This window comes from Drosophila innubila (genome assembly GCF_004354385.1).
Source record: "Drosophila innubila isolate TH190305 chromosome 2R unlocalized genomic scaffold, UK_Dinn_1.0 1_C_2R, whole genome shotgun sequence".
Classification (NCBI taxonomy): domain Eukaryota; kingdom Metazoa; phylum Arthropoda; class Insecta; order Diptera; family Drosophilidae; genus Drosophila; species Drosophila innubila.
The window spans coordinates 25141660-25168838 of NW_022995374.1; the positions used below are offsets into that span (position 1 = coordinate 25141660).

Sequence of the window (27179 nt, forward strand, 5' to 3'; positions counted from 1 at the left end):
ATACCAACACAAACAAATCAGTTGTTGCTCTCAATTTCCTGACACACACTTCGCCATTGCTCTCTCGTTTGTGTGGCAACAGGTTGCTGTGAGTAAACGGTTGAAAGCTGTTTTGATACTCTTAAATGAAACTTACCAACACAACCAAAGGCTGTATTGCTCTTTGTGCTCCGTATTGCACACCGATAGCCAAACTAATAAAAATTCTCCTAAATGCGTGTAAATCATGTGTATCTATTTCGAATATACTAACACCATAATAAAATCTAATGCTCTCTTTGAATATAGGCTCTCTGTTTTTGTTTTTTGGTGCTGTTAATCAGCTGTTTATATTTGAAAATTTTTTGCTAACTTAACTTTATGAATCAGAATGATGAAAATATAATGTTTAACCTTTGTGGGAAACTGAAAACTGTACCGGTTTATTTGAATGCAAAATTGCATCCCTGTACAAATGGCGCTGGTATTTGCGGTTTGAGATCTGTGGAACTGTTCCACTCACAGAAGTAACTGCGAATGAGAGCAAGTGAGGGGTAATTGTTGTGAAAGCTTTCACCGCTCTATAAAGTTCTGTTGGACAAAATAATAATAAGAGAATTGCTCTCTTTTGTCTCTTAAGGTATAAATACGCTCGCAACATGTGTCACACACTCAGTCTTCGACGATCGTTCAGAAAGTCGCACACGTTAAAAAATGGTCTTGGTAGAATCTGCTGGTGGCTCGTCTGAGGGCGGGGACAAATATTGCTTTGCTATTGATCGCGGCGGTACCTTCACCGACGTGCTCTGCATCTGTCCTGGCGGTCGTGTGCGCACAATTAAGCTGCTCTCCGAGGATCCAGAACGCTATAGCGATGCTCCCCGAGAAGGCATTCGACGTATACTCAAAGAGGTAAGTCTATGGCTGAAAGTGAAACTGAAAATAAACTTGCATTGTTGCGGGATGTCAGGAGACAGGTGAGGATCTGGCCCCTTCTGGCTTGGTGAATACCTCAAAGATTGGTTGGGTGCGCATGGGGACAACAGTGGCGACCAATGCACTACTGGAGCGCAAGGGAGATCCTGTCGTGCTGGTGGTTAACACTGGTTTCCGCGATCTTCTCTACATCGGCAACCAGGCTCGTCCAAAGATATTCGATCTGAACATTCGCAAGCCCGCTAATCTCTACCAAACTGTCGTCGAGGTCGACTGCCGCATTGTGCCCGAGCAGGCGGATCGCTGTCAACTGAGTAAGTTAACCACGTCTGTTATTTGACCAGATGTCTGAAAAATTCCCCATTAGATAACCAGTGGAAGGTGCTACAGGGCGTGGCCGGAAGCAAGTATCTGGAAGTGCAGCCTGTAGACGAGTCTTCCGTCCGATCCTCGCTGGCTGCTGCCCGTGAGCAAGGCATCAACTCAGTGTCCGTAGTACTGACCCACAGCTACGCGTGTCCGGAGCATGAACTGCGCATCGGAGACATTGCCAAACAGCTGGGATTCAGCCATGTCACGCTGTCCCACCAGGCCATGCCCATGTGCCGTGTTGTGGCCCGAGGTTACACAGCCTGTGCAGAGGCTTACCTGACGCCCCACGTGGATCGCTACCTTGCTAGGTGAGTGTGTACCCGTCTCTGCTTATCCATGTCCAAGTCTCCCAATCTCGATTGTAAATTATTGCAATGAGAGTGTTCTTTTTGGAGCATTATATTCCATAACTCTAATAGAATTAACAGCGAGAATAATGCGACAATAATAAAGATAATGAAGGAAAACAAAACGCAAAATCCATGTGTAGCATGCAAAGCTCTCCCTTTATCTCGCTGCCTCTCTCTTACTGTCGCCATCTACAACAAAGTGTGTATTTGATGCAACAACAACACTACATACTGAAAATACAGTCGCGGACAAAAAAGTAGGCAAGTGCAAGGAACTGATGAAATTGGTGCCCTCTCGAATTATTATAATTGTGTTCAGAATTGTGTAGCGCATTAAAGAAGACGTGGCACACTTTATTGAGTGTATATATATATGAATGATCAGGTCGACAAACTGGGACGAGTCAGTTTTAAAGCTATCTTGGGGGAACTTGGTACTTTCATATGCTCTTGCAGCAGTCAGTGTATAATTTTTAAATTAGCTTTAACAACTAAAATAAAATGAAAATGAAAAAGGGCTTATGATAATGTCACATCAAAAGGATTTAAACACAGGTTGTTAGCCTAATGTCTTAACCTATTAGATGCAATTTTATTCATTTTGTATTACATTAAAAAAAATTTTTAAACAATTCAAATTTAAAATTTGGCTAATGATAATGTCACTGCCTTTTTCAACCAGGTATTAAATTCCATTCGAAGCTAACTTACTATACTCATATACTAAAATATATTTATACATTCACTTTGAGTAAATCTAGTGAAATAAATAGATTTTCATAAAAAATTTCCATGTTTGCACTTCACAAGACTTTTTCTGTTTGTCCTTTATTTGTATTTTTGTCAAAAATCGTCCCAACTAGCTACAAAAACCAAGCAAATATTTATATATATTAATCATATCCATAAGGAAACCCAGTAATTAATTACAACATTTAATTCTTCAAAAATTGTCGAAATTGTATTGGCAAACCAATGAATCGGTTGAACCGTAAAATTGATTTTAGAATGTCTTTATTATCTATTAGGTATGTTATATGATCGATAACAAATTAGGGTACAGTGCATTGTCCTGAGATATCACCAACCAAATTTAAATATTGTGTATTTGGTATTGCCGTATGCATCCTGACCAAATTTGGCTAAGATCGGAAAACTTTATCATAACAATAAAATAATTATTTGAATGTGTGTTACTCTTTGTAGTTTCAAGTCCGGCTTCGATAATCAATTGACCGGAGTGGATGTTCTCTTTATGCAGTCGGATGGAGGCCTCACAAACATGGAAAATTTCCGAGGAGCTCGTGCCATACTTTCGGGTCCGGCAGGAGGTGTGGTGGGTTACGCACTGACGGGATCCCGTGAAACGGATCTCCCGTTGATTGGATTTGACATGGGCGGTACCTCGACGGATGTTTCACGTTATGCCGGCACATATGAGCACGTGATTGAGAGCACTACGGCGGGCGTGACAATTCAGGCGCCCCAATTGGATATAAACACCGTCGCCGCAGGCGGCGGATCGCGACTCTTCTTCCGTTCCGGCATTTTTGTGGTGGGCCCAGAGTCGGCGGGCTCCCATCCGGGTCCAGCTTGTTATAAGAAAGGCGGTCCACTAACTGTTACAGATGCCAATCTGATGCTTGGTCGCATTCTGCCACAATACTTTCCCAAGATCTTTGGGCCCACTGAGGATGAGCCTCTGGACTATGAGCTCGCCAGGCGCAAGTTTAGCGAGCTGCAGGCCGACATCAATGCTCATCTGGAATCCTCCGGTGATTCGAGAGTGTTGACCATCGAGCAAGTGGCTCTGGGCTTCATTCGGGTGGCCAACGAAACCATGTGTCGTCCAATACGCGCCCTGACCCAATCCCGAGGCTTGGACACGGCCAATCATGTGCTCTCATGCTTTGGTGGCGCCGGAGGACAACATGCCTGCTCAATAGCCCGTAATTTGGGAATTGCCAAGGTGACTATCTTGAGCCTGGGCTTTCAAGTGAACCATTCATAACCAATCCTTGCAGGTGGTCGTGCATAAGTATGCGGGAATCCTCTCAGCCTACGGCATGGCACTGGCTGATGTCGTCCAGGAGGTGCAGGAGCCAAGTGGCGTGGAGTTTAACGAATCAAATGGTCAGGTGCTGAAGGAACGTCTGGATGCATTGTCAAAGCAGTGCCATGCCAAGCTGGAGGAGCAGGGTTTCCGAACAATTGAGCTGCAGCCATTCCTTCATCTGCGCTACGAAGGCACCGATGGTGCTCTAATGTGTGCGCCAGCAGCTGCTCCAGGTGGCCTTGAATCCTCAACATCAATACTAGCCACATACGGCGACTTCCATGCCACGTTTTTGGAGCGTTACCGCACAGAGTTTGGCTTTGTGCTGCAGAACCGACGCATAATTGTGGATGACATTCGCATCCGAGGCCTGGGTAAGAACGAAACACCGCCTGAGGCACAGATAAGCGCTGCTCCAGAAGCTACGCCCACATCCGAGGGCAACACCACCGTGCACTTCGACGAAGGTGCCTTCGATGCGCCCATATTCTTGACCAAGAACTTGCTGGCCGGGCACAAGATCTCCGGGCCGGCTGTGCTCATCGATCAGCTGTCTACCATCATCGTGGAGCCCGAGTGCATGGCAGAAGTCACCAAGTATGGGGACCTAGTCATAGATGTGCGAACTAGTGGCAAGCATGGCATCAACGAGGAACTGGACCCAGTGCACCTGAGCATCTTTAGCCACCGCTTTATGAGCATCGCCGAGCAGATGGGCAGGTAACTCCAGGACTTCACTGCAGTCGCTTGGTCATTCATTTCGACTTTGATTTCAGAGTACTCCAGCGCACTTCCATATCGACCAACATTAAGGAGCGCCTGGACTTCTCCTGCGCTCTCTTTGGCCCTGATGGTGGACTGGTGAGCAACGCTCCACATATACCCGTTCATCTGGGCGCCATGCAGGAGACTGTACAGTACCAGCTGCGCGTCCGCGGTGAGACGCTAAGGAATGGCGACGTCCTTCTGGCCAATCATCCCCAAGCCGGAGGCTCGCACTTGCCGGATCTGACGGTGATAACGCCAGTGTTTTATGAGTAAGTTGAAGGATGCTGTTGACGCATGAATTCCTTGTAAATATATTTATGATCTTTATCTTTCTGTGGAGGGGCCAACCGAAGCCCGTGTTCTTTGTTGCGTCGCGGGGACACCATGCGGACATAGGAGGAATAACGCCAGGATCCATGCCGCCTCACTCCACAACGCTGGCCCAGGAGGGCGCCGCCTTCAAGTCATTCCTCATTGTGGAAAACGGACAGTTCCAGGAGAAGCAGATTGTGGAACGCCTGACGACGCCAACCAACGCCAAGGGAGCTGTGGGCACTCGCAATCTCAGCGACAATCTCTCAGATCTGAAGGCACAGATCGCTGCCAACCACAAGGGCATTCATCTGGTCTCCGAGCTCATTGACAGCTATGGTCTGGGCGTCGTCCAAGCCTACATGACGCACATTCAGAAGAACGCGGAGTTGGCCGTGCGCGATATGCTGCGTCAGATTGGTCGGGACACCTTGGAGCGCACTGGATCCACAGTGCTTACAGCTCAGGAGTTTATGGATGATGGCTCGCCCATCACACTGCGGGTCACCATTGATCCCGAGAGTGGATCGGCCTTGTGCGACTTTACCGGATCGGGTCAAGAGGTTTGGGGCAACTGCAATGCTCCGCGTGCTATAACTTTGTCGGCACTTATCTACTGTCTCCGTTGCATGGTGGGTCATGATGTGCCGCTTAATCAGGGATGCCTGGCGCCCATTCAAGTAGTGATACCCAAGAATTCCATTCTGGATCCTTCAGAGGGTGCAGCTGTAGTTGGCGGAAATGTGCAGACATCGCAGCGCATTGTGGACACCGTTCTAAAGGCATTCCGTGCTTGTGCCGCCTCCCAGGGCTGCATGAATAACATCACAATCGGGGACGATCAGTGGGGCTACTACGAAACGGTGGCTGGCGGATCAGGCGCTGGTCCAGATTGGCATGGAGCAGGTGGTGTGCACACACACATGACTAACACCCGCATTACCGACCCAGAGATTCTAGAGTTGCGATATCCCATGATCCTAAAGCGCTTCTGTCTTCGCACCGACGGCTCCGGCGGTCGCGGACGGTTTATTGGTGGCGAGGGAGTTGAGCGGGATTTACTCTTCCGCAAGCCGGTAACATTATCCGTTCTAACTGAACGACGCACGCTTCAGCCCTACGGATTGGCTGGTGGACAGCCAGGTAAATCTGGACGTAATCTCATCATTAAGAACGATGGTCGAGTTATTGCCCTGGCTGGCAAGATCTGCATCGATGTGGAAGCGGGGGTAAGTGTAACATGTTATACAATTAGAACAGATCCCTTAATCTCGTATTGATTCACTCACAGGACACGTTTGCAATGAAAACGCCTGGTGGCGGTGGTTACGGTCACAGCGATGACTCCTCGAACGCCGATCTTTCCCCTCCCACAAGTGAAAGCGGCCACAGATTCGTGGAGCGGGGCACTGTCTACAATTATAGTCAAGCCCAAGAGTCTGCATGAAAATAATAACAACATTACAATGAATTTATAAACGTACGTGTATTATAATAATAAAGCACATTTAAATTGTTATTTATTTAAGATCTTTTAATCCTGGGCTTACACTGCTTCACATCTTGGTGTCACGGTGTCACAGTGTACATCTGGGCTTCAGAATCGGCAATTGACGGTCTAACCACGATGCAAGTACTTTTTTTTACTCAGAGAATATATATCGTTTCCTAAAATTGTACCAAGTTATATATTTATATTTTACCAATTTTACACATTTTAGGAAACATATTTAAAAAAAAAAAAGAATAAACTTTTTATGGGGGGCTTACACTATTTTCCTGTATTTATGTAAATAGTGTCAGAAAATGTAGGTTTGGGTAATGTTTGGATAAAAAAAATGTAAAAGTGTGTGTCCCAAAATTTAAGAAGCTTTTTTTTATTTCTAATTTTTAGCTTGTCATTTAGCTTTTGTCACAGACAGTGTTTTAAACATTTTAGAGGAAAAAAAGATAAAAAATAAACAAATTGTTTTTAACATAAGTTTTTATATTTTTTAATCAATTTTTCCTTACTCGATAGATTTCTTCAAATTTGTAAATGATATTAGAATTATGGTTATCCTTGTATCAATTCAAAGTGGGTACTTTTCCGAAATACCATAATTGTAGCAGAATTTATCATACCCCGACATTTTTGCTTTGCCTCAATTTAAATTAGCAAAAGATCAACACATAGTGATGACAGACTCCGCAAATTTAAAATGGTAATATAACAGATTTTTGTGCGTACAAATTTTGAACGCAGTTTCCGGCTTATAGCAATATTCGACTTTTTCAAGCGATCGAGCTTTGAAAATAGCCAGAACTAGATTTTTAAAAAAATTAAAAAACTATCATTTATCATCAGTAATTCAGTGAATGCGGTTCGTAATGTCTAGCGGAGGTTGTCAATGTACGATTACAAAGTTTCTTTCCATAAACGTAGACGAACTTTTTGAGTTTTTACGCAGTCACAATGTTATACTGGAGCAGAAAATTTACCCAAAATGTGGTGGAGTCTGCAAGCTTTCATCCGAAGGCGCTAATATATTTTTTTTCCAATGCCGTGCCTATGTCCAGGTGGCGAAAAACAAGAAAAAGAAGCAAAAGGTTCAGTGCAGTTTCAGATTTGGCATACCGAAAATATGCGAATTTGTGATGTGGAATATGTACCGAATGAGAAAAGAAACACAGTTCTTGGAAGGCGAATTGCATTAGTCCCGGCAATCTGTGGTTGACTGGAGGAACTACCTAAGAGAAGTCTATATTGATTGGTGTCTCTCTAATAGTCGCCCTATTATCGGAGGTCCAGATAAAGTAATAGAGATGGACGACGCAGAAATGGGTCCAAGAAAATTTAACTGTGGACGATTGGTTGAAGGCCAACACGTGTTAAAAGCAATCGAAAGAGGTAGTGGTCGTTTTTTTATAGTGCCAGTTTCAGGTCTGGTTACAGAAAAATTGCTTAATATAATCAAAGAACGCGTTGCGGATGGCACCACCATCATATCTGATTGTTGGAAATCCTACAATTGTCTCGATAACGAGGGCTTTAAACTAGAAACCGTTAACCACTCCAAAAAATTTAAAGACTCTCAAACACATAAGAATAGAAGCAAAAAAGCGCACAACTTAGGAAACTTTGGCAAATCCCAGTTCCACAAGCACTTTCCGATCCACAAGGATAAGATTCATGAGATATTCATGACAGTAGGAAGACTTTATAATCCGTCTAAAGAGTGCATTTTAAATGAAGTCCATTTTGTCGAGGTAAGTTTGTAATGTAAAAATATGACTCAGCTATTATAAGAATTTTCAGCCTCCAGGATTCCGATGCGGATGAATGAGACGCCATCTCTTAAACAAATCGGCACTTTTCAATAACTTATCCGAGAGTTTAAAATTTTCTATTTAAATAAAAGTTTACGCTAGAAACTATCCTTACCAAAACTAAGGAGCTAACCGCGACATTACAAAAATGATGCCATCCCTATTAATTTTGTAAATTGGCAAATATTTTATTTAGCGATTTTCAGACTTCTCCAATAAAAAGTCTACTAAAGCCCCTCTTAATTTGTAACATTTACCCTGGCACTCTCTAAAGCAGCGGTTCCCGATAATTAATTACATCCGAAACGCTTGACATAATTCAAGCCACGTCTTTCTGTGACTTTAGCTGTCATTAACTGTGGCAATAAATAAAACTACTAAATATTACATTTAATTAAAAGCATTTCTCACCAATTCAATATTTTCGCGCTCTCCTATTTTCTAGTTGCTTAGTAACCTAGTGTTGAAACTTTTTCGATTTCAAATATCGGTATTAAATATCGAATATACATTCATGGATATCGAACAATTGCGATAGATCTAGACCAAGCCTGCCAACTCGTCTTTTGTTGCGACAAACTGCCAGCACTGATAAGAAATTGCAAATTTCAAAATGCAAAAAAATTAATAAAAATCAATAAATTTGATGAAAATTTAAAATTTGATATTAGATAAAATTAAGGTAAACATTTTAATAAAGTTTTGAACTTGCCAGCCTTCAAGGAGAGATGTTAGAAAATGTAATTTAAAAAATAAAACCAAGAAATCGACAAAACTCACATAAATTTAAAATTTTTTAGCTTAAAATTATAAATAATTTAAAAAAAACAGGTACAAAAGTTCGGAATACTTTTTATCTGAAAATGGGTAAAAAGTATCGAGCCAGATCGGAAATTTTTACTGGTTGGGCAACCCTCAAGACGGCTAGTAGCCGCATTTTGTAAACAATGTGCACGTGTTGTAGATGTCGAGCAAATTAAAAATAAATAAATAATTTAAACTGGATTTTAATTGACAAATAATAAACGGATTTTGCACAACATGGCTGCTATAACAGAAAAGTCAAAGGAAACAAATACGTTTCGGGTAAGATTATACTCCAGATTAACTCGTCTAATTTTTCAATGATTGCTAATGTGCACTTTTGTATCCAAAGTTTAAATCGTTTACCGATCGCGTGAATGAGATTGACTTGCGGCACCTGGCGCTATATCATATAGGCCACAAAAATGAGCAACTCGAAGAAGTGGAGAATGAAACGTACTTCCAGCAGACGCTGCAGAAGTGGAACGTGCTCAATCTGACCGAGGAGTACAACTACTTCAGCAAGCGATGCCGCAACATTGTCACCCTGCCGCAACTGTTACACCAGAAGGACTTTGTCATTGACCTGCTATTGGAACGTTTGTCCACAGCCACAACTTTGTCACAGCAGCCGCTACTGGAGCTGATCTATGTGCTTGCACGCGATTTGCGCGAGGAGTTCTATGCCTATTTCCAACGTGTGCTAGACCGTCTGATATGCCTTCTGAATACCCAAGATGCGGAACAACTCGAATGGACGCTTATCTGTCTTGCGCATTTGTTCAAAACACTCAAGTCCTACTTGAAGCGAAATATTGGCGTTGTCTTCAACGCCATTCTACCGCTGCTGGACGAGCAGAACTATGCTGACCATGTGACCAACTTTGCCGTCGAATGCTTCGCCTTTATAGCGCGTGATGTCCGCGATTTTCCACGTTTCCTCACGTACGTACTCAAAACGGTGCTGCGCGAGCAAGTGGAGAGCGTCCACGGCTGCGGAAGGCTGCTTTATGAGATTCTCCGCGGCGTCAATGGTCATCTGCATATATGCGCCGGCGATCTTCTGGCCCATGTTCTCGAGGTGCTCGTCAATGCGGACGCCAGTCACACCAATGCCCAGACATCACTACTGGCGGACATTGTGCAGCATAGCTTTGGCCTCTTGCTAAATTTTCTGACCGCCGACCAAAGCGTCGTCCTCTGGCAACAACTATGTGGCGCCGTCTCTAAACCGGACCTGAGCGTGACGGCAACTATGCAACTGCTTGACCTCATTCTGCCGCTTATCAACCACAAGGATGGACGATACATTGCAGAGCTGTCACTGTTGGTGCCCACAGTGTTGAAGCTGCTCGACCGACACATGGCCGTTGGCGCTGAGCCACTGCAGCAGCTCAGCACGCTGGTCAGCAGCCTACTGCAGGCTCGACAAACGCAGCTCAGCCAACTAGATGCCAGCCGACTGCTGCAGCAGCAGCTTAAGGTCAACAAAGTTTCCCGTGTGGTTTACAAGGACTTTATTCTTCAGATGCTGGACTACAAACAATTTGAGCTGTTGGTGCTGCCACACGTTGTGGCCCACTACGAGGAGCATCTCGACTCAAATACACTGGAACTTCTGGCGCGGATTGTTCAGCATAAAAGGCCACTGTCCGTTGACGCAAACAGTATCTCCAGCTGGCAAGCATACCCAATGCAGCTGAAACATGCGAAAACAATGGAGAACGTGGAACAACAATTGCAGCACATTGATGTCAACGAGGAGTCGCATCTCTTGCTGCTCCTGCTGCTGCCTCATCTGCGCGGTTTCAACAAGCAGCCACTGGAGAGCAGTCTGCAGAGTTCTATAAGGGAACAGCTTGCAAGTACTTCGCCAGATTGCTCCCTGCTGCTGCTTCTGCTGCAGATCCACACTCTGCTGAAGTTCAAGTTGCCCCAGGAGCTGAGTAAGCAACTGCAGCAGACTCTGCTGCCGACTGTGGGCAGTGATCTGCGAGCATTGGCCTGTCTGCAGCTCATCCTTTTGAAAACAGACAGGGGTGGACTGGAGGACAGCGCCATGGAGTCCATTTTAGAGATTGCATCGAAACTACTAAGTCAACCCGCATCGCAGTGCCGTCGCATGGCTGCACATTGTCTGGAGTTGCTGGGTGCTCTTCGAGGCAAAAACAATCCCTATGGATACTTTGCAGCCGCCTGCTCCATTGAGCCAACAGTGCACAATTACAGGGATCTGCTGCTGCAGCTGCAGCAACTGGAACCAGCATCTGCTCAGTTCAAGCAGTACGCCCAGCTGTCTCACTTCAAGGAGCATGCGGTCAGCCTCCTGCTCGGATTACTATACAACAACTTCAAGTTCGTGTGGGCGCCGGTGCAACAGCTTTTGGCGGAATATGTCAAGGTGATGACCACGGACGAGTTCTGGAGCATATTCAAGGCCAAGTTGCTGCAGACAATCGAGTACATTGACTACAACAAGGAGGTGACTGCATTGGAGCAACCTCCACAGCGTAGCTACAACTCCGGAGCCCTTAGCTCGTTGTTGCCACTAGAAGAGTCCCAGCAACAGATAACTCTCCAACAGGCATTGAACTACCGCCAACTGCTTTGGCAGTGCATCCCAAAGCTGGGCAACATTGCCGAAGTCAAGAATGCGGATCTGGTGCGTCTTTTCCTGCAGTTTGTGGACCGCGAGTATCAGGCGCAGTTGGAGCGTTCAGAACACACTTGGAATCTAGTAGAGACAACGGGTAAGTTTTAAAATAAGACACTTGAAGTGGTTAGCTTTTATTGGGAACATTAAGCCGGTAATTTCAATCAGTTATCGCTCCTTTCACAAGAAAACATGCACATGTAAAAACATGCAATCACTTTGATTCCAAGCGTATAATTTATATATTTCAAATTGTTTTCAATTGTTTTATTTTAAAAAAAAAAAGGTATATCCAGATATTCATGATGAACTAAACAATAAACGAGTGGAAAAACCAAATCAAAATTTTTTGTACTTACGACTTTAAAAAAAATACATTTTAATGGTTGTTTGATAAATCAAATTTATTAGTTACTTGCGGGTAGAAAAAAATTAAAAATAATTATTGATTTTTAATTTTTTTTGTCTATAACAACTTTTTTCATTCTTAAAAAATAATAGTCTTTTGAAACTTTTAAATTTATTAATTAGAAACAAAATTTGTTTAAGACTTTTATTTTATTTCTCAAAAATTACTGTCTTTAGAGACTTCTTTTGTTAAATAAATGTCTTTGAAAATTCTTAAAAAAGACTAAAAAAAATTTAAATCAATAATAATAATAATAATTTTTTTTAAAAATCAAGTAACTATTAAATTTAATTTATGAAATTTAAATAACCATTTTCTAAAAACTAATTGTGGTCCTTGATTTTGATTTTTCGATTTGATTTCATTTCGTCGATCACTTCATACAAACTGTGCGATGTTCTCAGGAAAGTATAGAAATCAGTGTCATACTAAAAGATTTAAGGCTTAAAACAAGTAAGAGAGCTCTAGTCGAGAGTATACGACTCTGAGATACCCTATATTTGCAATTTTACATTTATTTCCGTTTTTGAATTTAGCGCTGAATAAACCCCCTGTTTGTGATTTACAGGCGATGAGGCGATCGATGCGGAGGATGTGGACAACGAAAATGCAGAGATTGCAACACAGACGACACCTGCCAAGGGGCGAAACAAGAGGAAATCGCGTAATCTGCATGCCAAGTTCATTTTGCAGACACTACAGTTGAAGTTGGGCTGCTTTGTCTCTCAACCGAATCCAAAGGCGCTTCATCGGGAGCCAGAGATGCACGAGTTTTATCTGGAGCTTCTGGCTGGTCCCAACTCGCAGCTGCAGCAGCTTGCTCTGGACTGTCTCTGCGCCTACAAGCAGCCATCGGCGCTGGTGCAGCACAAGACGCAGTTGTCGGGCCTCATCGATGATGCCAAGTTCAAGGCCTCGCTGAGTGACTTCGAGTTAGCCAATCTGGCTCAGCAGCAACGCTCCGACCTGATGCCATTCATTCTCCGCGTGCTCTACGGACACCTGACCAGAGGCGGAGCGCGACAGTTGAGCGGACAACAGAGGAAGACACTCATCCTGCGCTTCCTTGGCCAGCTGGAGGAGGAGGAGATTCAGAGCTTTTTGAGAATGGCCTTCAGTCGCTTTGCCGACTACACGAGTCAGCCCATCGAGCTGCTGGTGACCCATGTGCGGACGCAGTTTGTGCCGACAGCTGTAATTGCTGCACGCCAGCTGCAGAGGATCGTCAATCTGCTGGAGCTGATACGCAAGGAGTTTGCAGGTCGCTTGAGTGTGGACTTTCAAGTCTACGTTCTGAAGCTATTGCTCCTGGTGGGTGCTGTTTCCCAGCAAGTGATCGGGGGCCAAGTCGAGGCTGGCAGACTGATGAATGCCTACAAGAATGTGCGACATGGAGCACTGCAGACGCTTGTCAACTACTTTGATCAGCTGGTGGACATGTCGGATCTGTGGCAGACAGAGCAGTTGAAGGCCATTTGTGAGGTCTTCGTCTGGCCTGGTCTGGCACGCCTCTCCCAGGACTCAATACACGCGCCAACGCCTCTGCTGAAACTGCTCCTCCTATGGGGTGGCGAGCCACGCTTCCAATCCTGGCTGCAAAGACGTCCCTCCTCCGATTCGCCGACCATAATGCATCATCTGATGGCGCTGCTTCTGAACGACAAGGCCAAGCAGGTGGTGCGACGTGCTTTGCTGCAGCTGGTGGAACAGCTGCTGGAATGCGCCAACACGGAGGAGCATGGAGCACAGGCACTGGCCATACTTCAGCCCCATATACCTGACATCCTTCAGCTAATGCAGGCCAGCTGGCGGCACAAGAAGGCCGGCAAACAGACGCTGGACAAGCGTGAGCTCAACATTCTCAGCCTGCTGACGGTGCACGTCCAAGAGCCTGACACCTGCGAGACATTGTTGCATCTGCTGCTGCCCATCTTCACCAAGCAGGCGGCCAGTGCGAGTGGCGAGTCTGTGCTGCAATTGATCACGACGTTGTCGAATCTCAGTCAGCGTGTGCCCTCTCCCCATGATTATGTACGTCAGCTGTCGCCTTTGTTCGAGCAGGTGCACGTCTTGCCGGCTCGCAAACTGCTCTGTGAGATGCTCGCCGAGATGGCCAAGCGACTGCACAAGCAGGCAAAGCAGCAGCCGGAACTGCAGTCCGTCTCAGAGAAGATGCGGGAATGGGCACGAATTGTTCTCTTGCTGAATGCGTGGGACAAGCGCTGGCTGGAGCAACCCGACTATGACAAGCGTCTCCAGGCACTCACCGAGCTGAAGCAGCAGCTGCAGGAGCCGAAGGAGGATAAGCAGGCTACCTTTGATCTGGAACTGGGACTCCTAGTGACCTACAATTGCTTCTACATGTTGCGCCACGTCTCGGATCTGGGCATGCGCGTCAACATTGGTGAGCTGCTGAAGCTGTTGTTTCCCCATCTGACACGCCAACTGCAACTCTGCCCCAGCCAGCCCCAGGAGCAACTGCGTCTCTGGCTGGAGGAGTGTGTACTGCCGTTGCTACAGCGATCGCTGCGCGAGGAGCGATTTGAGCATGCACGAAGTGAAGCCATTGGATTGCTGGGTGAACTGGCTCGACAGTGTCCCCAGGCGCATGACGTGCTGCGGGATCTGGCGCCGTTGGCAGATCGCCACGACGTGGAGGTGGACTTCTTTGAAAACATGCTGCATTTGCAGACCCAACGACATGGGCGTGGCCTGCAGCGATTGGTCAATATCGCTGGGGGCGCCACCTGGCGTTCAACGCCGCCTTGTGCCCGCACCTTAACCCAGTTCCTGATGCCGCTGGCCACGCGCTATCTGTTAAGTGAGAAGCATGCGGGTAAGCACACGCTGGTGGATGCAGCCATCGAGGCGGTGGGCGTGATGTGTGAACTCCTTCCTTGGCAGCAGTATCACGTCGTGCTGCGCCATTACCTGCAGCGTCTGCGCCAGGCGCACTCCCAGCAGAAGCAGTGCGTCCGCTTGGTGGTGCGTGTCCTCGACGCCTTCCACTTTGATCTGACCAATGCGCATGCCGATGTCTCTGCGCTGTCCCAGCTCAAGCAGAAGCTCTCCGAAGCGACTGAGCCTCAGCCAACGGAGCAGAAGGATGAGGAATCTGAGGATAAGCCCATCAAGGAGGAACTGCCCGGAGATGGCGGGGACATTGACTTCGAGGTCGACAAAGACAAGTCGGAGGATGCCCTGGAGGAGGAGGAGCAAACAAAGGAGCGACAAGTCAAGCAACATCTGGCACTGGCACCCAATGCAGCCAAACGTGTGATGGCCACCATAACCAGTGTCTTGTTGCCCACCCTGAACCGCGCCATCACCGAGAAGACCAACTACGACGCCAAGCACAAGGTAAACCGGCGTCGTCTAAGCTACGAGCGGGAGGAGGAGGAGATACAGCGTGTTCCCATCGCCCTGGCCATGGTAAAGTTGTTGCAGAAGCTGCCCCAGGAGCTCTTGGATAATAGTCTACCAGGTAAGTAGGAAAGGGTAACACCAGCTCAGCGCAACTTGACTCAATTCCATCTAATCTTTGGCTAGGTATCTTCATGAAGGTGTGCACTTTCCTGCGATCCCCCTTGAAGTCTGTGCGTATGCTCACCCGAGACATTCTGAAGAAGATCATGCTTACCCTGGGAGGCAGTTGGCTTGGCCTGCTTCTGGAGCAGCTGCAGTCCCTGTTGACCCGTGGTTTTCAGGTGCACGTGCTGTCGGTGACACTGCACGGCGTGTTGGACGCACTACGAGACCAACTGCAGCCGGCTCATATCGAACTCTGTCTGCAGAATCTACTAGAGGTTGCTCTCAACGATATCTTTGGAGATGTGAGCGCCGAGAAGGAGGTGGATAAGATTGTATCCCACACGCCCGAGGCGAAACCAAGTGCCAAGAGCTATTTGACACTAAACATTGCTGCCCGTCACATCAGGGACAATTGTCTGCTTGATTTGCTGCTGCCCTTCAAGGAGCAGTTGACGCGCACCCACTCCCGCAAGGTGACACAGAAGATTCAGGAGTGTTTTGCCAAAATTGTCGCTGGGCTGGTGGAGAACACGCACATAGCACGAGAGAGTCTGCTGATCTTCATCTACGGCACCATGTCGGAGAGTATCACGGATCTCTTGCCGGGCACCCAAAAGCGTCAGCTAAGCGACAAGCAGCAGGCACTGATGCGTCGCGCCCGTCCCGACTGTCTGCTCCTGCAGCCGGCGCCAGGACGACGCAGCGTGACAACCGGCAACAAGCAGGTTAAGTCCAATGCCCAGGCGAATGCCCACATTTTGATCGAGTTCGGCCTAGAGCTGTTGCACTTTGTGCTCAAGCGCAAGAAGCTGGCGGACCTGGACTATCAGCCCTTCCTGCATCCGCTGCTGCCTCTGCTGCGGGATGCCTTGAAGAGCAATCACGCGAGAACCACCAGCTATGCCCTCAAGTGCTATACGGCCATTTGGCTGGGCGACTACGAACTGGCCGAGCTTGACACTGTGCAACTGGGTCCAGTCGTCAGTCGCATGTTTGAGATTCTAAAGAACTTCTCCTCGTTTGGCGCCACGCGTCAGGAGGAAAATGCGCAGCTAGTGAGGGCCAGCTTCAAGGCTGTGGTTGCCTTGCTGCGTAAGTGTCAGGATTATGCCCTGAGTGAGGAGCAGATCGAGCAGCTGCTGCTCCACATTGAGCAGGAGCTGCAGGAAGGTGAATGCAGCAGCCAGACAATGTGCTTCACGCTCCTTAAGGCGCTGGTCGGACGCAAGGTGGACACCCGTTCGCTGCACGATCTGATGAAGCGTCTGGCCGATCTCTCCATTGTTTCCCAGTCAGACCACGTGCGGGACGAGTCAAGGGGCATCCTTACCACCTACATCATGGAGTACCCTCTGCAGAAGCGCATCGATCAGCTGCTCAAGTTCATGTCCGTCCAGTTGGCCTACACTCAGCCCGCTGGAAGACAGTCTGCAATTCAGTTTATGCATGGAATCGTCAACAAGTTTCCCCTTCAACTCCTGGCCAAGCATTCCGAGTTCCTGTACCTCTCCCTGGGCACGCGCCTGGTCAACGACGAGGACACCGCTTGTCGTCGTGCTGTGGCCGCCGCACTGGAGGCTTTGCTTGGAAGACTTAACAAACTACAACGTCAGCCTCTGCTGGATGTGACCATGCTCTTCTTTACCTCATCGCAATCCATTCAAAAGCCAGGAGTGCGCGAAATGGCCGCTGCGATGCTCTCCCGTTTCGTCCAAGCGGAACGCGCCGGATTCACGGAGCGCCTGCCCCTTGTACTCCCCACTCTGGTGGCTGTCCTCACACTGGGCGACACGGAAGCAGGCGGAAAGTTTGTGCGCGCTCCTGGACGCGATGCACTTCCTCTGGCGGAGACAAGCGTGCCGCGCAAGCGTCGTCGCAAGGTACGATTCGCTTTGACATATCTATATTGTTATCTATATCACATCTTTACTTGCAGGTACCCGATGGGGAGCTTCTATTGGAGGGTCTGGACGAGGAGGCTCTGCTGGAGCAGCAGCAACGCAGCATTGACCATCAGGTTATCCAGCTGCAGTATTGCCTGCTCAAGATCTTTGAGCACTGCGGGGAAACATTACTCGTTGACCAAGAGTTGGCACCAACAGTAGATGAGCTGGCGTATGCCAGTCAGCGTTTGCTTGGTCACGAGCATAACTGGGTGCGGTGCAATTCAGCCAAGATTCTGACGCAGATCTTGGCGCAGTACGACTACGACTATGTGGGCCAGCAGCTGGTTGGCGTCAAGCGGGAAGAAGAAAGCGAAACAAAGCCATTGGAGTTTATATACGCACAGCCGGCGCAGGATCTTAAGAGCTTGGTTCTGGATCTCTGCGCCCAGGTAACGCCTGGTGAGACGGCGCAGGAAATGATTGATGAGCTGGTAAAGATATTACTCTATGTGGCGCACATGCTCAGGGATGTGCCCTTTAGCGTTAAACAGGAGCCGGATGCAGATCAATCCGAGCCAGCGCTGGCTGGCAAAATCAATCTGAGCTGGCTGGTGCGCAACATACGCATTCTGATTAACAAGGAAGTTTCCAAGGCGCCACATGACACCAGCATTGTAAGTAAACTCCACTCTCTGCATCGCGCTATGCTCATCATTGTCTCTTCTTTCAGCGTACAGCGCTTTTTACCCTCATCGAAGGTCTGAGCACCTTGCTCAGCGTTGATGCCGTCACCCGCTTGGCTCCGACTCTGCTCCAAGCACTTGTGCGAGAAATGTCCGACGAGGATCAGAACGTTGATGCCGAGCTGCGCCAGCTAGCACTGCGAGTGGGCAGCCGCCTCCGCAAACGTATCGGCTCCGAGACCTACGACAAGGTGCGCAACGTTGTGCAAACCAAGTTGATGGTACGACGCGCCGAGCGACGAAAGGCGGTTGCCCAGGAGAAGATCCACGATCCAGTGCGTGCGGCAAAGCGCAAGGCTGGAATGCAGGAACGAAAGAAGGCGGCCAAGCGCCTGAAGACAGCTGTAATCCGTGGCAAGGCCCCCGACATGAAACAGAAGCTTAAAAAACGCAAACGAAAGGCCGAAATGGAGAGCTTCTAATTATTTATAGTTTTGTATATTACTATCTGGTGTTACCCGACATTGTCCGAATTTTCATAGTCGTCCAATGTTGTTATTCACAACATAAGAGCAGAAAAATTATGCCCCACTGTTAAACCAATAAGAATATGATCTTAAGAATAAATGAGCTCAAAATTAAAGATTAATAACTTTCTGAAAAGAAAACATATATACAATTGGCCCTCGCTTAACACGGGGGTTACGTTTCTAGAAAACCTCGTGTTAAGCGAAACATGGATTCAGTACAAAATGGGGGGTTATGTTCCTGTAATTCAAAATTGGCAACACAAATTTTTTTTTATTGTTAAAAATTTGGTCTGTCTTTTTTTAAGTTTCATACATTTGTTCAAAATTAACCAAAAGTTAATATATATATGCCTTAAATGTATTTATAACATTTATATTTTCAAATTTAAAAGTTTGTATTAAATTAACAAAGCTACTTAATATAATTAGTTAACAGGTTAAACTTTTTAAAAACTCAAAAATGTTAAAAAGTAAGAACATCATATGTTTCTATTTATATCAAAATTGAAATGCATTTGTGGTATTTATAGTTTAAGCCGTTTCGTTTCAATATTGGGTGCAAAGCTAGTCTGATATTTTACAGAATATATTACAAGATCAGCTGATTCTCATATATGCATTTATATATAAGTCCTTGTACCGTGTACAACTCTTCGACATAGTAAAGCAATTAAATGGCAAGTATAAAAGTGATTTCAGATCTAAGCGATTTTGTTTCAATCAACGTAGTGGTAAAAAAAAGCCTATCAGTGGTGCCACAGAAATCGAAACCAACCGAAAATTCTTCCAAAATATGTGGAGTTTTTAAGATTTTCGGATGGTTTAGCTTTTTGTGGCACCCCTTTATATATCGTTTAGACATTGATAATATCGATATCAGTTGCTCGATTATTTTGCAGCACTACCGCACACTATAGCTGAAAGCTGAGCTGACAGCTGAACTTTCAGCTTTAAAAAAAAAAACAAAAATATGTGCGCAAACTGAGGGCTTCGCAGATCTTAAAGCTTTTTCAGCTCAGCTCTGCTTGAGCGATCAATTGTGTTTGTTTTCGTCAGCTAGCTGAGAGCGGAAAGATTATCAGTGAGAGAGCAGTAATGGACAGCGTAACGTTGATCAGTGAAATTAAGCGTATGCCGGCGTTGTGGGATAAGCAAAATAAGAACTTTTCAAATCGAATTATAACAACAAAAAACTGGCAATTGATTGCTGATAAAATGGGCGTAACTAGTAAGCTACACCATATGCACATACTTTTTATAAATGCATGCTTTTTATACCCAGAGCAAATTGTAAATGATCGTGAAACAAAACTACCCGATTATTATTAAAATAAAAAAAAAAAGTAAAAACATGATTTTAATTCTTTCTATTTGTAGCGGATCAGTGCAAGAAAAAATTTAAATACTTAAAAGATGCATATCGCAAGGCCCATCGAAAAATGCCAAGACATGCCTCAGGGACAGCAGCATCGGAACTTTACATTTCAAAATATAAGTACTACAATTTAATGATGTTTTTATATGATGATGTGGCCAACAGTTGTGCGGTCGATTTTCAAAGCTCCCAAGACAGCCTTGTCGATGAGTGCTCAATGTCAATGTCATACGTGAACGACACTTCATTTGAGAAGACAATAATGAAACAGGAAATTGACAATAATGATGACTTCCAACTGCCTGGACTGTCCAGCAAACAAGATACAAACATAGAACGAATTGAAATCGAACAGAAAAGATTAAGATTTTTAGAAAAGGATGTCGACACCAATGAAGACGTGGACAATGACGACTTACATTTTTATAAAAGCTTAATTCCTCATACCAAGGGCCTCTCATCAGTCGAAAAATTACGAATGAGAGTAGAAATCCAAAATATAGTTTTAAAATATTTGGAAAAGAGGTAGAAACACAAATTAATTAGTTAAAAATAAAACATAATGTAACAGAAAGCCATTTTGTGCCCTTCGCTCTTATCATTCTTTTATATGACGTATTTTTAATCCATTGAAAAGGAAATGAAAATGTTTTGATGCAAAAAGTTTCTCCAAACAATTCTAATAATGACTGCAAAAAATTTTTTTCAAAAATGTCTTCGCTTATATTTATATATTTTATTTTAGAATTTTTTGAAACTTGCTTACTTCACCTTTTTATACAAAATTTTTTTGAGATCATCATGAAAAAGGGTTTTGCATTGGAAAATAAATCACACCTAACGGCCAGTTTGAGTATTGCAGGAGGCTCCCAGGGTAATTTGGCGCTCCACCTAAAACTTAAGCACCCTACGGTCAATGTGGCCTTAGATCGTTAGGAAACACTAGTAAGTGTCTGGCGCTGATCAGAATCTTAGCAAAGCACACTAGTTTCCGTTGCTGGTCAGCAAATTAGATCAAATTTAATTAAACCTCCACTAACTATAAACAATTTGACCAATTTGGCAACAGGTGCTCAAAATGATTGCAAAGGGCATTCATTTATTACGATAATAACATGTAGTATAACAAATAAGTCTAAGTCAAAGATGATGTTCATTTTCTTAATTCGATCTCATCTAAGAATTAAAAACATTAGTTTTATTATCTAGCTAATAACTTTAATTAAATTTTACTATCAAAAATCGAGTGTGAACTTCTCGACCCTTGGGATGAAAAGCTTCAAACCCTTATTAATTTGTTGGCCTTTATTTTATTATTTATTTCGAAATTAAAGTTTTTTTAAATTATTAATTCATTGCAAAGTTATTGCATTTTGATATTTGCAATACCTGAGTTATCGATTAACATTAGTCATTTATCGAGCGTATTGTTACAAAAACAGCTGATTTAGAAACTCGCAAAAAAAAAATTTAATAATATTCAAGTTTTTTGGTTCAAATGAATTTATAGTATAAATAACTATTATTAGCAACAGGTAAACAACAGGTAGCAACAACAAAAATTTATAGCCAGAGGCACCCAATTAATTAAAATCCGCTTTAAAAGGTGATTAAGTGACATAGCAGCGAGAAGCGAGTTCAAGCGATAAGCGATAAGCGACAGCGATAAGCGATAAGCGACAGCAAAGCGATACATTTGTAAATGAACGTCAGGCGTCGTGAAATTATTTTTGATTGGGCGTCATGGATATAAATGTCAAGGACTTAATTTCTGAAGTTTATAAACGACCAGTGTTGTGGGATCGCACAAGTACAAAATATCGGGACCGAAAACAGGTGGAGAAAAATTGGAGCGAAATTGAAGAAACATTGGAGACACCAAGTAAGTATAGTATGTGTATAAGATACATTTTGGTATGTATGTGTGTGAGTTTTAGGCACTTGAGCTTTTTGTCATAAACCATCTCGATGCCTATTGGCACGCAGCTACTTGCTGCAAAACGAAATTTAGTTTGTGCCTGTTTGTTTTAAGTTTTATTAAAAATAAAATATTAAAAATAAATCGCACAATGTGAAAGCGATGTCCAAATGATGTTTTACTTTAAGAATCTATATAAAAATCCCAAAATTATTTAATAAATTATTAATTATACGATCAACAATTTTTGGTTGAAGCCGGAATAAATATTTCCATCATAGGGCGGGGCTTCCAAAATATATTAAGTGCGAGTCGGACACATAATTACAATGCAATGGGCAATTCTCCAGAAATGTCAAACGCAGCCAAATACTTAAAATTGATCTTAAACTCACATCTTGTGAAAATTTCTTGCAGAAACATTTTCAAGTTACTTGCTTAAACATTTTACACATAAATTAGTACATTAGTATGAGTATACCGCATACTGCATCTTTGAATAAATTAAGTTTTTCCATAATTTTGCCAAAAGTTTACTTCCAAAATAGAGTGTTTGTATTATAATAATTTTTTAACGATATGTTTCTTTTAGAAACAAAAAATTATTGAAAATGCAAGAAAAAAAAAACAATTCAATTCTAGTAATAAAGCTTCTTGGTAACTTAAAAAGTTAAAATGTAACTCATACGAAGTAAACAAACAACATAAAAAACATGACGAAACAAAGTGTCGCGTGCGACAGTGATTCAAATTAAATTAAAAAAAAAAAAACTACTTAATATTTTTAAATCAAACAAAATATCAATGCATAACATTTTGAAATTAATTGCATCAAAATATTCGTTCACGTTTCCCTGCATCAGTATTGAACTGGTTAGCAAAAAAAATAATTTTGTTAAGTCGCGTGCGAATGCCTTGGTTTTTTGAAAACAAACAACTGCCCAAAATCCACCTTAGCAACAATTATAGTGCTAATCTAGACGTACTATATAAGTTTCGCCTTTTGTCACAATTAAATAATAATTTAGAATATGTTTTTTTTTCACTTTGAATGTCGCATTCGACATTAGAGAATTACCCATATGCTCGCTCGAAAAGGTCAACTATGAAAGTACTCTCTTCCTTTGTTAAAGCTGTGACACTCTGTGAAGCCTGTGAGCCTCGGTTAATAGTGGAGAAACCTCATTGATATCATACGATTTCTGTGCTGGCTAAAAAATGTTCAGTGGTTTTAGCTTTTCTCTAAGAGATGTTGTGGTTTTATTTACAATAACCGATTTTGTAGAGCTTTTAATTTTAAATAAATAAACCAATAATTAAATGTACTAGGATCCAACAGCTAAATGTAAGCTTGAGCATCAGCACACTTAATAAAAAAAATTATTATTTCAGAGGACTGTTTAAAGAAAAAGTGGAAAAATACTCGAGACCAATTCCGAAATGAGTGCAAGAAAATGCCAGGTGCCAAATCAGGAGAGTATGGAAATTTGGAGAAGCATTATAAAAAGTACACATCTTGGCCACATTTCAAATCTCTTCTTTTCCTAACAAGTCAAATGAAGTCACGATCATCTCTTGCTAATATAGAGTCTTCCTCATCAAAGTTCGCTTCAGAATTATCATTAGATGAAGAATCCTTAGATGAAATATTATTTGAAAATGTCCAGGAGTTGCGTGATTCTGAGGAAAAAAAGATCGCCAAATTAAATGTTTCTGACGAGTTGTTAGCCATTGAGCAACAGAAAGAAGCGTTAATTGAAAAAAAAGTAAACACACAAAAAGATAGAGACGACGACGAAGCGTTTTTCGACAGTTTGTTACCGTATATGAGGAAAATGGAAATGATGGAAAAATTACGATGTCGAATGGAAATTCAACAAATTATTTACTCTTTTTTCGTCGGGAAAGGTAGTGCTCCCCCGCACATTTAAATGTTAATCCATTAATGTGTAAATTCACATCATAATATAAATTAAAATAAAACTTTGAATACATAATTTCTCACAAGGAACAGTTGAATGAACTCCAAAATTTGTCCAACATCTAACCATTTCTATTTAATATAAATAAAATTTCGTTAACCAGTTACTTCGCCAATTCTGTACTTGTAGAATATCATATAATCTCAACTATGACAGTGGAAGACAAGCTTTAGGCAAAATAGGTGAAATGTCTTTATTGCACACCCTTACTCGAAAAGAATCTACTATATAACTTAATATATTTTGTTAACTAAACATTTTAAGAGACTAGAGATACCTCCCGTTGTCTATTACATAAACTTTGTATTGCATTTTCAACAAACTAAAAGGCATATGGTATACAAAAGAACCTCTTGAGTTACAATCTCTTTACTAATGTTAACTTAATACAATTGAAATTAACTTTGGTTTGGAATCAGTGTCGCTTTGCCACAACGCGATCGCAGTTGGCGAGACGTAGCATAAGCTTGGCAACATAGCTGAGTAACAGTAGGACAAGTGTAGTGACCTCCATGATAACAAAGTGCGATATAGACGAGCCAATCTCCAGCCATGAGCCAGTATTGCGAACCAGGAACAAAAAGTTTAGACCCATGATGTCGCAGATGATCAGCAGGCATATGAATATTTGTCGCTCCTGTTGGCGGGCGTAGTCACAGTAGGTGTACACAACGGACAGGTTGAGCACCACGGGCAAGAGCAGCTTGATCAGCACCAGTGACATTATGACAAAGGGTGCAAAGTGACTGAGGAAGCAGCGTGCAATGTTGGGATCGAACGAGCTGATCGATGCAATGTTGCCACTGCCAAAGAGCGAGAAGAATGTATAGAGTAGGACGGTGAAGGCCAAACGTAATGATGACTGAAGAGATTTCTGCTGATGCTGTAGCGGGTCCATTTCTGCACGCCGTGCTGCTAATGCCGTGGTCAGTTCCATGGCAAGCAGCTGCACGAACAGGGACTCATACGAGGTGCATAGCATCGTGTAGAGTGTGCCTACATTGTAGGATATCTGTCCTAGGCGCACCTCCAACGATGTCTCCTTGCTACGCTGTATGGACACAATGGCGTAGATTAAATACACCCAATTGGCTAGCTTCAGTGGTAATGGCACGGCTATCTGCTGGCTATGCAGGTGGACACACAAGGCGGTGTTTAGTAGAATCAGTGGGTTGCACCACTTGGTGTGCCAGCTGTAGCTTCGGCTCCCATTGCTCAGCACTGCCCGAGCCAAGACGAGTAGTATTCCGGCCAGTAGAAGATATCGATTCTGATATCCGACTGAAGGTGGCAGCAGCGGGAAGCAGCCCAGTGCTAGAACCAAGAGCAGCCATTTGTAGAATAGGGCCGTGTTGCGCTTGAAGGTGCCCCAATTGCTGCCACAGGCAAAGGCAACGAAGCACAGCGAAATCAAACGACGCTCGAAGAATGTGAAGACCAGCAGCTCCGCGCAGGCAATGAGTAATAGCACCTGTATCTTGGATACTTGTGTCGGTCGCGTAATTGCGGGAAGGCGATATGTTCCGACATCGACAACGTTCCCGTTGCTGTCTGCAGCTTGCCGTAGGGCCAGCAGCCAGACTGGCAACGGCAGCAGCATATAAAAGCCCACGGAGAACGGTACGAGTTGGCCCACAATGAAGCCCGTCAAGAGTACAGCAGCAATAGATATACTGAGCGATAAATGGATATGCTTATGCTCGTTTGCATCCCCCGACACTTTCCTTGGTGATGCATTATGGATTAACAGGCGGTACAAGTAGAGCATCCAGCCCACAAAAGTGGCCGTGGTGCACAACAGCATGACATTGCGATAGTATCCATGATAGTAGTCAATGCCTTCCAGAGCCAGTTTCATCATGGCGATACTGTTGCTCAATGATGGCTCATACTCTTGGACTTTGAAGGCATTAATCTCATGCAGCGTCAGCTTCTGGAAGCTGCTCAGATACGGCGTAAAGAGACCCATCTGGTGCTGTTCCTGCAGACGCATATACTGGGCGAGCAGCTGCAGTGCATTGCTGTGAGCTGCGATGGCCTCGTACTTATCCCCAGCATTTATATAGCCCAAAGGAAGGACCCCAAAGTTATTCATCGGCGGTGGCAAACCAATTAGAGCTGACATCAATGGTGTCAGCTGGGCTTGTTCCAGCTCGTGTAGCGGCAATCTCTGGCCCTCATCGTTGGCCACAAAGCTGTTATCCGGTGAGGCACTGCGCTTCACGCCTGCGCCCCACAGCATGAAGGGTGTGTCCGTTTCATGTGCTGCACCAGCTCCGTGAGAACCTGGAAAATAATGTGATACATATTATGTTGTTGCGACATATGTAACTTGGGACAGGTGCTTGCCTGAGTCCGTCATGCCGTGATCCGATGTTAGCAAGTAGGCCGTCCGCTTATCGGGAAATACTTCTTCAAATCGCTGATAAATCTGCCATATTCCGTGCTCTGTAAATTGAAGGTTCTCTAGGAAAAGCGGAGTATCCGGCTTATGCACATGGCCGGCCGTATCTAGTCCCAGCAGATGCAAAAAGAACACAACCTTCTTGGCATGGCGCAACTCTTCCTGCTTGCGATCAAGCAGCAACCGCACCCTGTCGAACACCCACTCGTCCAGCTTAAAAGTCTTGTGTTGACCCGAGAAGTCGAGGTCGTGGTTATAGGCATCAAAGTGCATTGGCCGTCCTCCATCGGCCAGCTTCTCAAATATGTGCAACACATCGTGGGCACCCCATGCGTATGTGTGGCCACTCCTATTGAACACCGTATCGAATTCAATGGGATTCTCCTTCCAGCCACGAGTCACCGCAGACGGATCCTCGTAGAGTCCGGCTATCAGGGCTATGTGTCCTGGCCTTGATTCAGTCGGCACATGGGTGCGGGACACTCCCACTATTCCCTCGCGTTCGAATATCTGGCGCAGGTGCGGCACATGGTTGCAGTTGTCTGCAAAAAATGAGTCAGCCCGCAATCCATCAGTCACTATTAAAACTAGACGATCAGCTGGCGACTCAGCGTTCAGCGCTGCCTGTGGCTGCAGTCCCTCTATTACAGGTGACCGGAAGTATATCACGAATATAGAACCCAATAGCAGCACATGCACAAGCAAAGCGTAAACAATCCACATTGCCACAAAATAGAAATCGTAAAACAAAACAAAAAATAACAACAGCTGTTGATTTAACCGGTGTTTGGGTATCGAGTACGAGTACTGTTTTTGACGGAGTGCTGTAAAATATCTTATCAAAAATGTCAACGGCAGTGCTGCCAGCTTTTAAGTGCAAAAAAAATGGCTAGAAAGCATTCAAATAATAGCTGAAATTGGC

At 44.4% G+C, this 27179-nt stretch overlaps 5 protein-coding genes across 5 annotated transcripts; 4 read left to right on the forward strand and 1 right to left on the reverse strand.

The window, feature by feature from the left end:
* Positions 1–657: 657 nt before the first annotated feature.
* On the forward strand, positions 658–6296 carry LOC117784377 (5-oxoprolinase). Its single transcript, XM_034622101.1, has 8 exons — positions 658–891; positions 950–1229; positions 1283–1595; positions 2844–3606; positions 3662–4413; positions 4470–4730; positions 4802–6002; positions 6065–6296. The coding sequence occupies exons 1-8, from the start codon at positions 694–696 to the stop codon at positions 6218–6220; spliced, it is 3924 nt and encodes a 1307-aa protein (XP_034477992.1). The 5' UTR covers positions 658–693; the 3' UTR covers positions 6221–6296.
* Positions 6297–9017: 2721 nt separating this feature from the next.
* LOC117784604 (small subunit processome component 20 homolog) lies at positions 9018–18693 on the forward strand. Its single transcript, XM_034622394.1, has 6 exons — positions 9018–9168; positions 9239–11636; positions 12517–15432; positions 15498–17359; positions 17416–18039; positions 18096–18693. Exons 1-6 carry the CDS (start codon positions 9124–9126, stop codon positions 18528–18530), a joined length of 8280 nt encoding a protein of 2759 aa, XP_034478285.1. The 5' UTR covers positions 9018–9123; the 3' UTR covers positions 18531–18693.
* Positions 18694–19567: 874 nt separating this feature from the next.
* Positions 19568–20578, forward strand: LOC117784528 (transcription factor Adf-1-like). Its single transcript, XM_034622283.1, has 2 exons — positions 19568–19806; positions 19956–20578. The coding sequence occupies exons 1-2, from the start codon at positions 19674–19676 to the stop codon at positions 20480–20482; spliced, it is 660 nt and encodes a 219-aa protein (XP_034478174.1). The 5' UTR covers positions 19568–19673; the 3' UTR covers positions 20483–20578.
* A 1114-nt stretch (positions 20579–21692) lies between these two features.
* Positions 21693–23929, forward strand: LOC117785192. Its single transcript, XM_034623104.1, has 2 exons — positions 21693–21835; positions 23264–23929. The coding sequence occupies exons 1-2, from the start codon at positions 21697–21699 to the stop codon at positions 23800–23802; spliced, it is 678 nt and encodes a 225-aa protein (XP_034478995.1). The 5' UTR covers positions 21693–21696; the 3' UTR covers positions 23803–23929.
* Positions 23930–24021: 92 nt separating this feature from the next.
* Positions 24022–27021, reverse strand: LOC117785191 (GPI ethanolamine phosphate transferase 1). The gene is made up of 2 exons (XM_034623103.1): positions 26203–27021; positions 24022–26139 (listed from the first exon to the last, which is right to left on the reverse strand). The coding sequence occupies exons 1-2, from the start codon at positions 26978–26980 to the stop codon at positions 24269–24271; spliced, it is 2649 nt and encodes an 882-aa protein (XP_034478994.1). The 5' UTR covers positions 26981–27021; the 3' UTR covers positions 24022–24268.
* Positions 27022–27179: the final 158 nt, after the last annotated feature.

Excerpts from the sequence above, each read along its gene's own strand:
- LOC117785191 (XM_034623103.1), bottom strand. The coding sequence starts at position 26,980 with ATGTGGATTGTTTACGCTTTGCTTGTGCATGTGCTGCTATTGGGTTCT. Across the intron at positions 26,140-26,202 it reads TCACGGCATGACGGACTCAG|GTTCTCACGGAGCTGGTGCA; the intron begins GCAAGCACCTGT and ends ATTATTTTCCAG.
- LOC117784377 (XM_034622101.1), top strand. The coding sequence starts at position 694 with ATGGTCTTGGTAGAATCTGCTGGTGGCTCGTCTGAGGGCGGGGACAAA. Across the intron at positions 1,230-1,282 it reads GGCGGATCGCTGTCAACTGA|ATAACCAGTGGAAGGTGCTA; the intron begins GTAAGTTAACCA and ends ATTCCCCATTAG. Across the intron at positions 3,607-3,661 it reads GTAATTTGGGAATTGCCAAG|GTGGTCGTGCATAAGTATGC; the intron begins GTGACTATCTTG and ends CAATCCTTGCAG.
- LOC117784604 (XM_034622394.1), top strand. The coding sequence starts at position 9,124 with ATGGCTGCTATAACAGAAAAGTCAAAGGAAACAAATACGTTTCGG. Across the intron at positions 9,169-9,238 it reads AGGAAACAAATACGTTTCGG|TTTAAATCGTTTACCGATCG; the intron begins GTAAGATTATAC and ends TTGTATCCAAAG. Across the intron at positions 15,433-15,497 it reads CTTGGATAATAGTCTACCAG|GTATCTTCATGAAGGTGTGC; the intron begins GTAAGTAGGAAA and ends ATCTTTGGCTAG.
- LOC117784528 (XM_034622283.1), top strand. The coding sequence starts at position 19,674 with ATGGACAGCGTAACGTTGATCAGTGAAATTAAGCGTATGCCGGCGTTG. Across the intron at positions 19,807-19,955 it reads TGATAAAATGGGCGTAACTA|CGGATCAGTGCAAGAAAAAA; the intron begins GTAAGCTACACC and ends TTCTATTTGTAG.
- LOC117785192 (XM_034623104.1), top strand. The coding sequence starts at position 21,697 with ATGGATATAAATGTCAAGGACTTAATTTCTGAAGTTTATAAACGACCA. Across the intron at positions 21,836-23,263 it reads AGAAACATTGGAGACACCAA|AGGACTGTTTAAAGAAAAAG; the intron begins GTAAGTATAGTA and ends TTATTATTTCAG.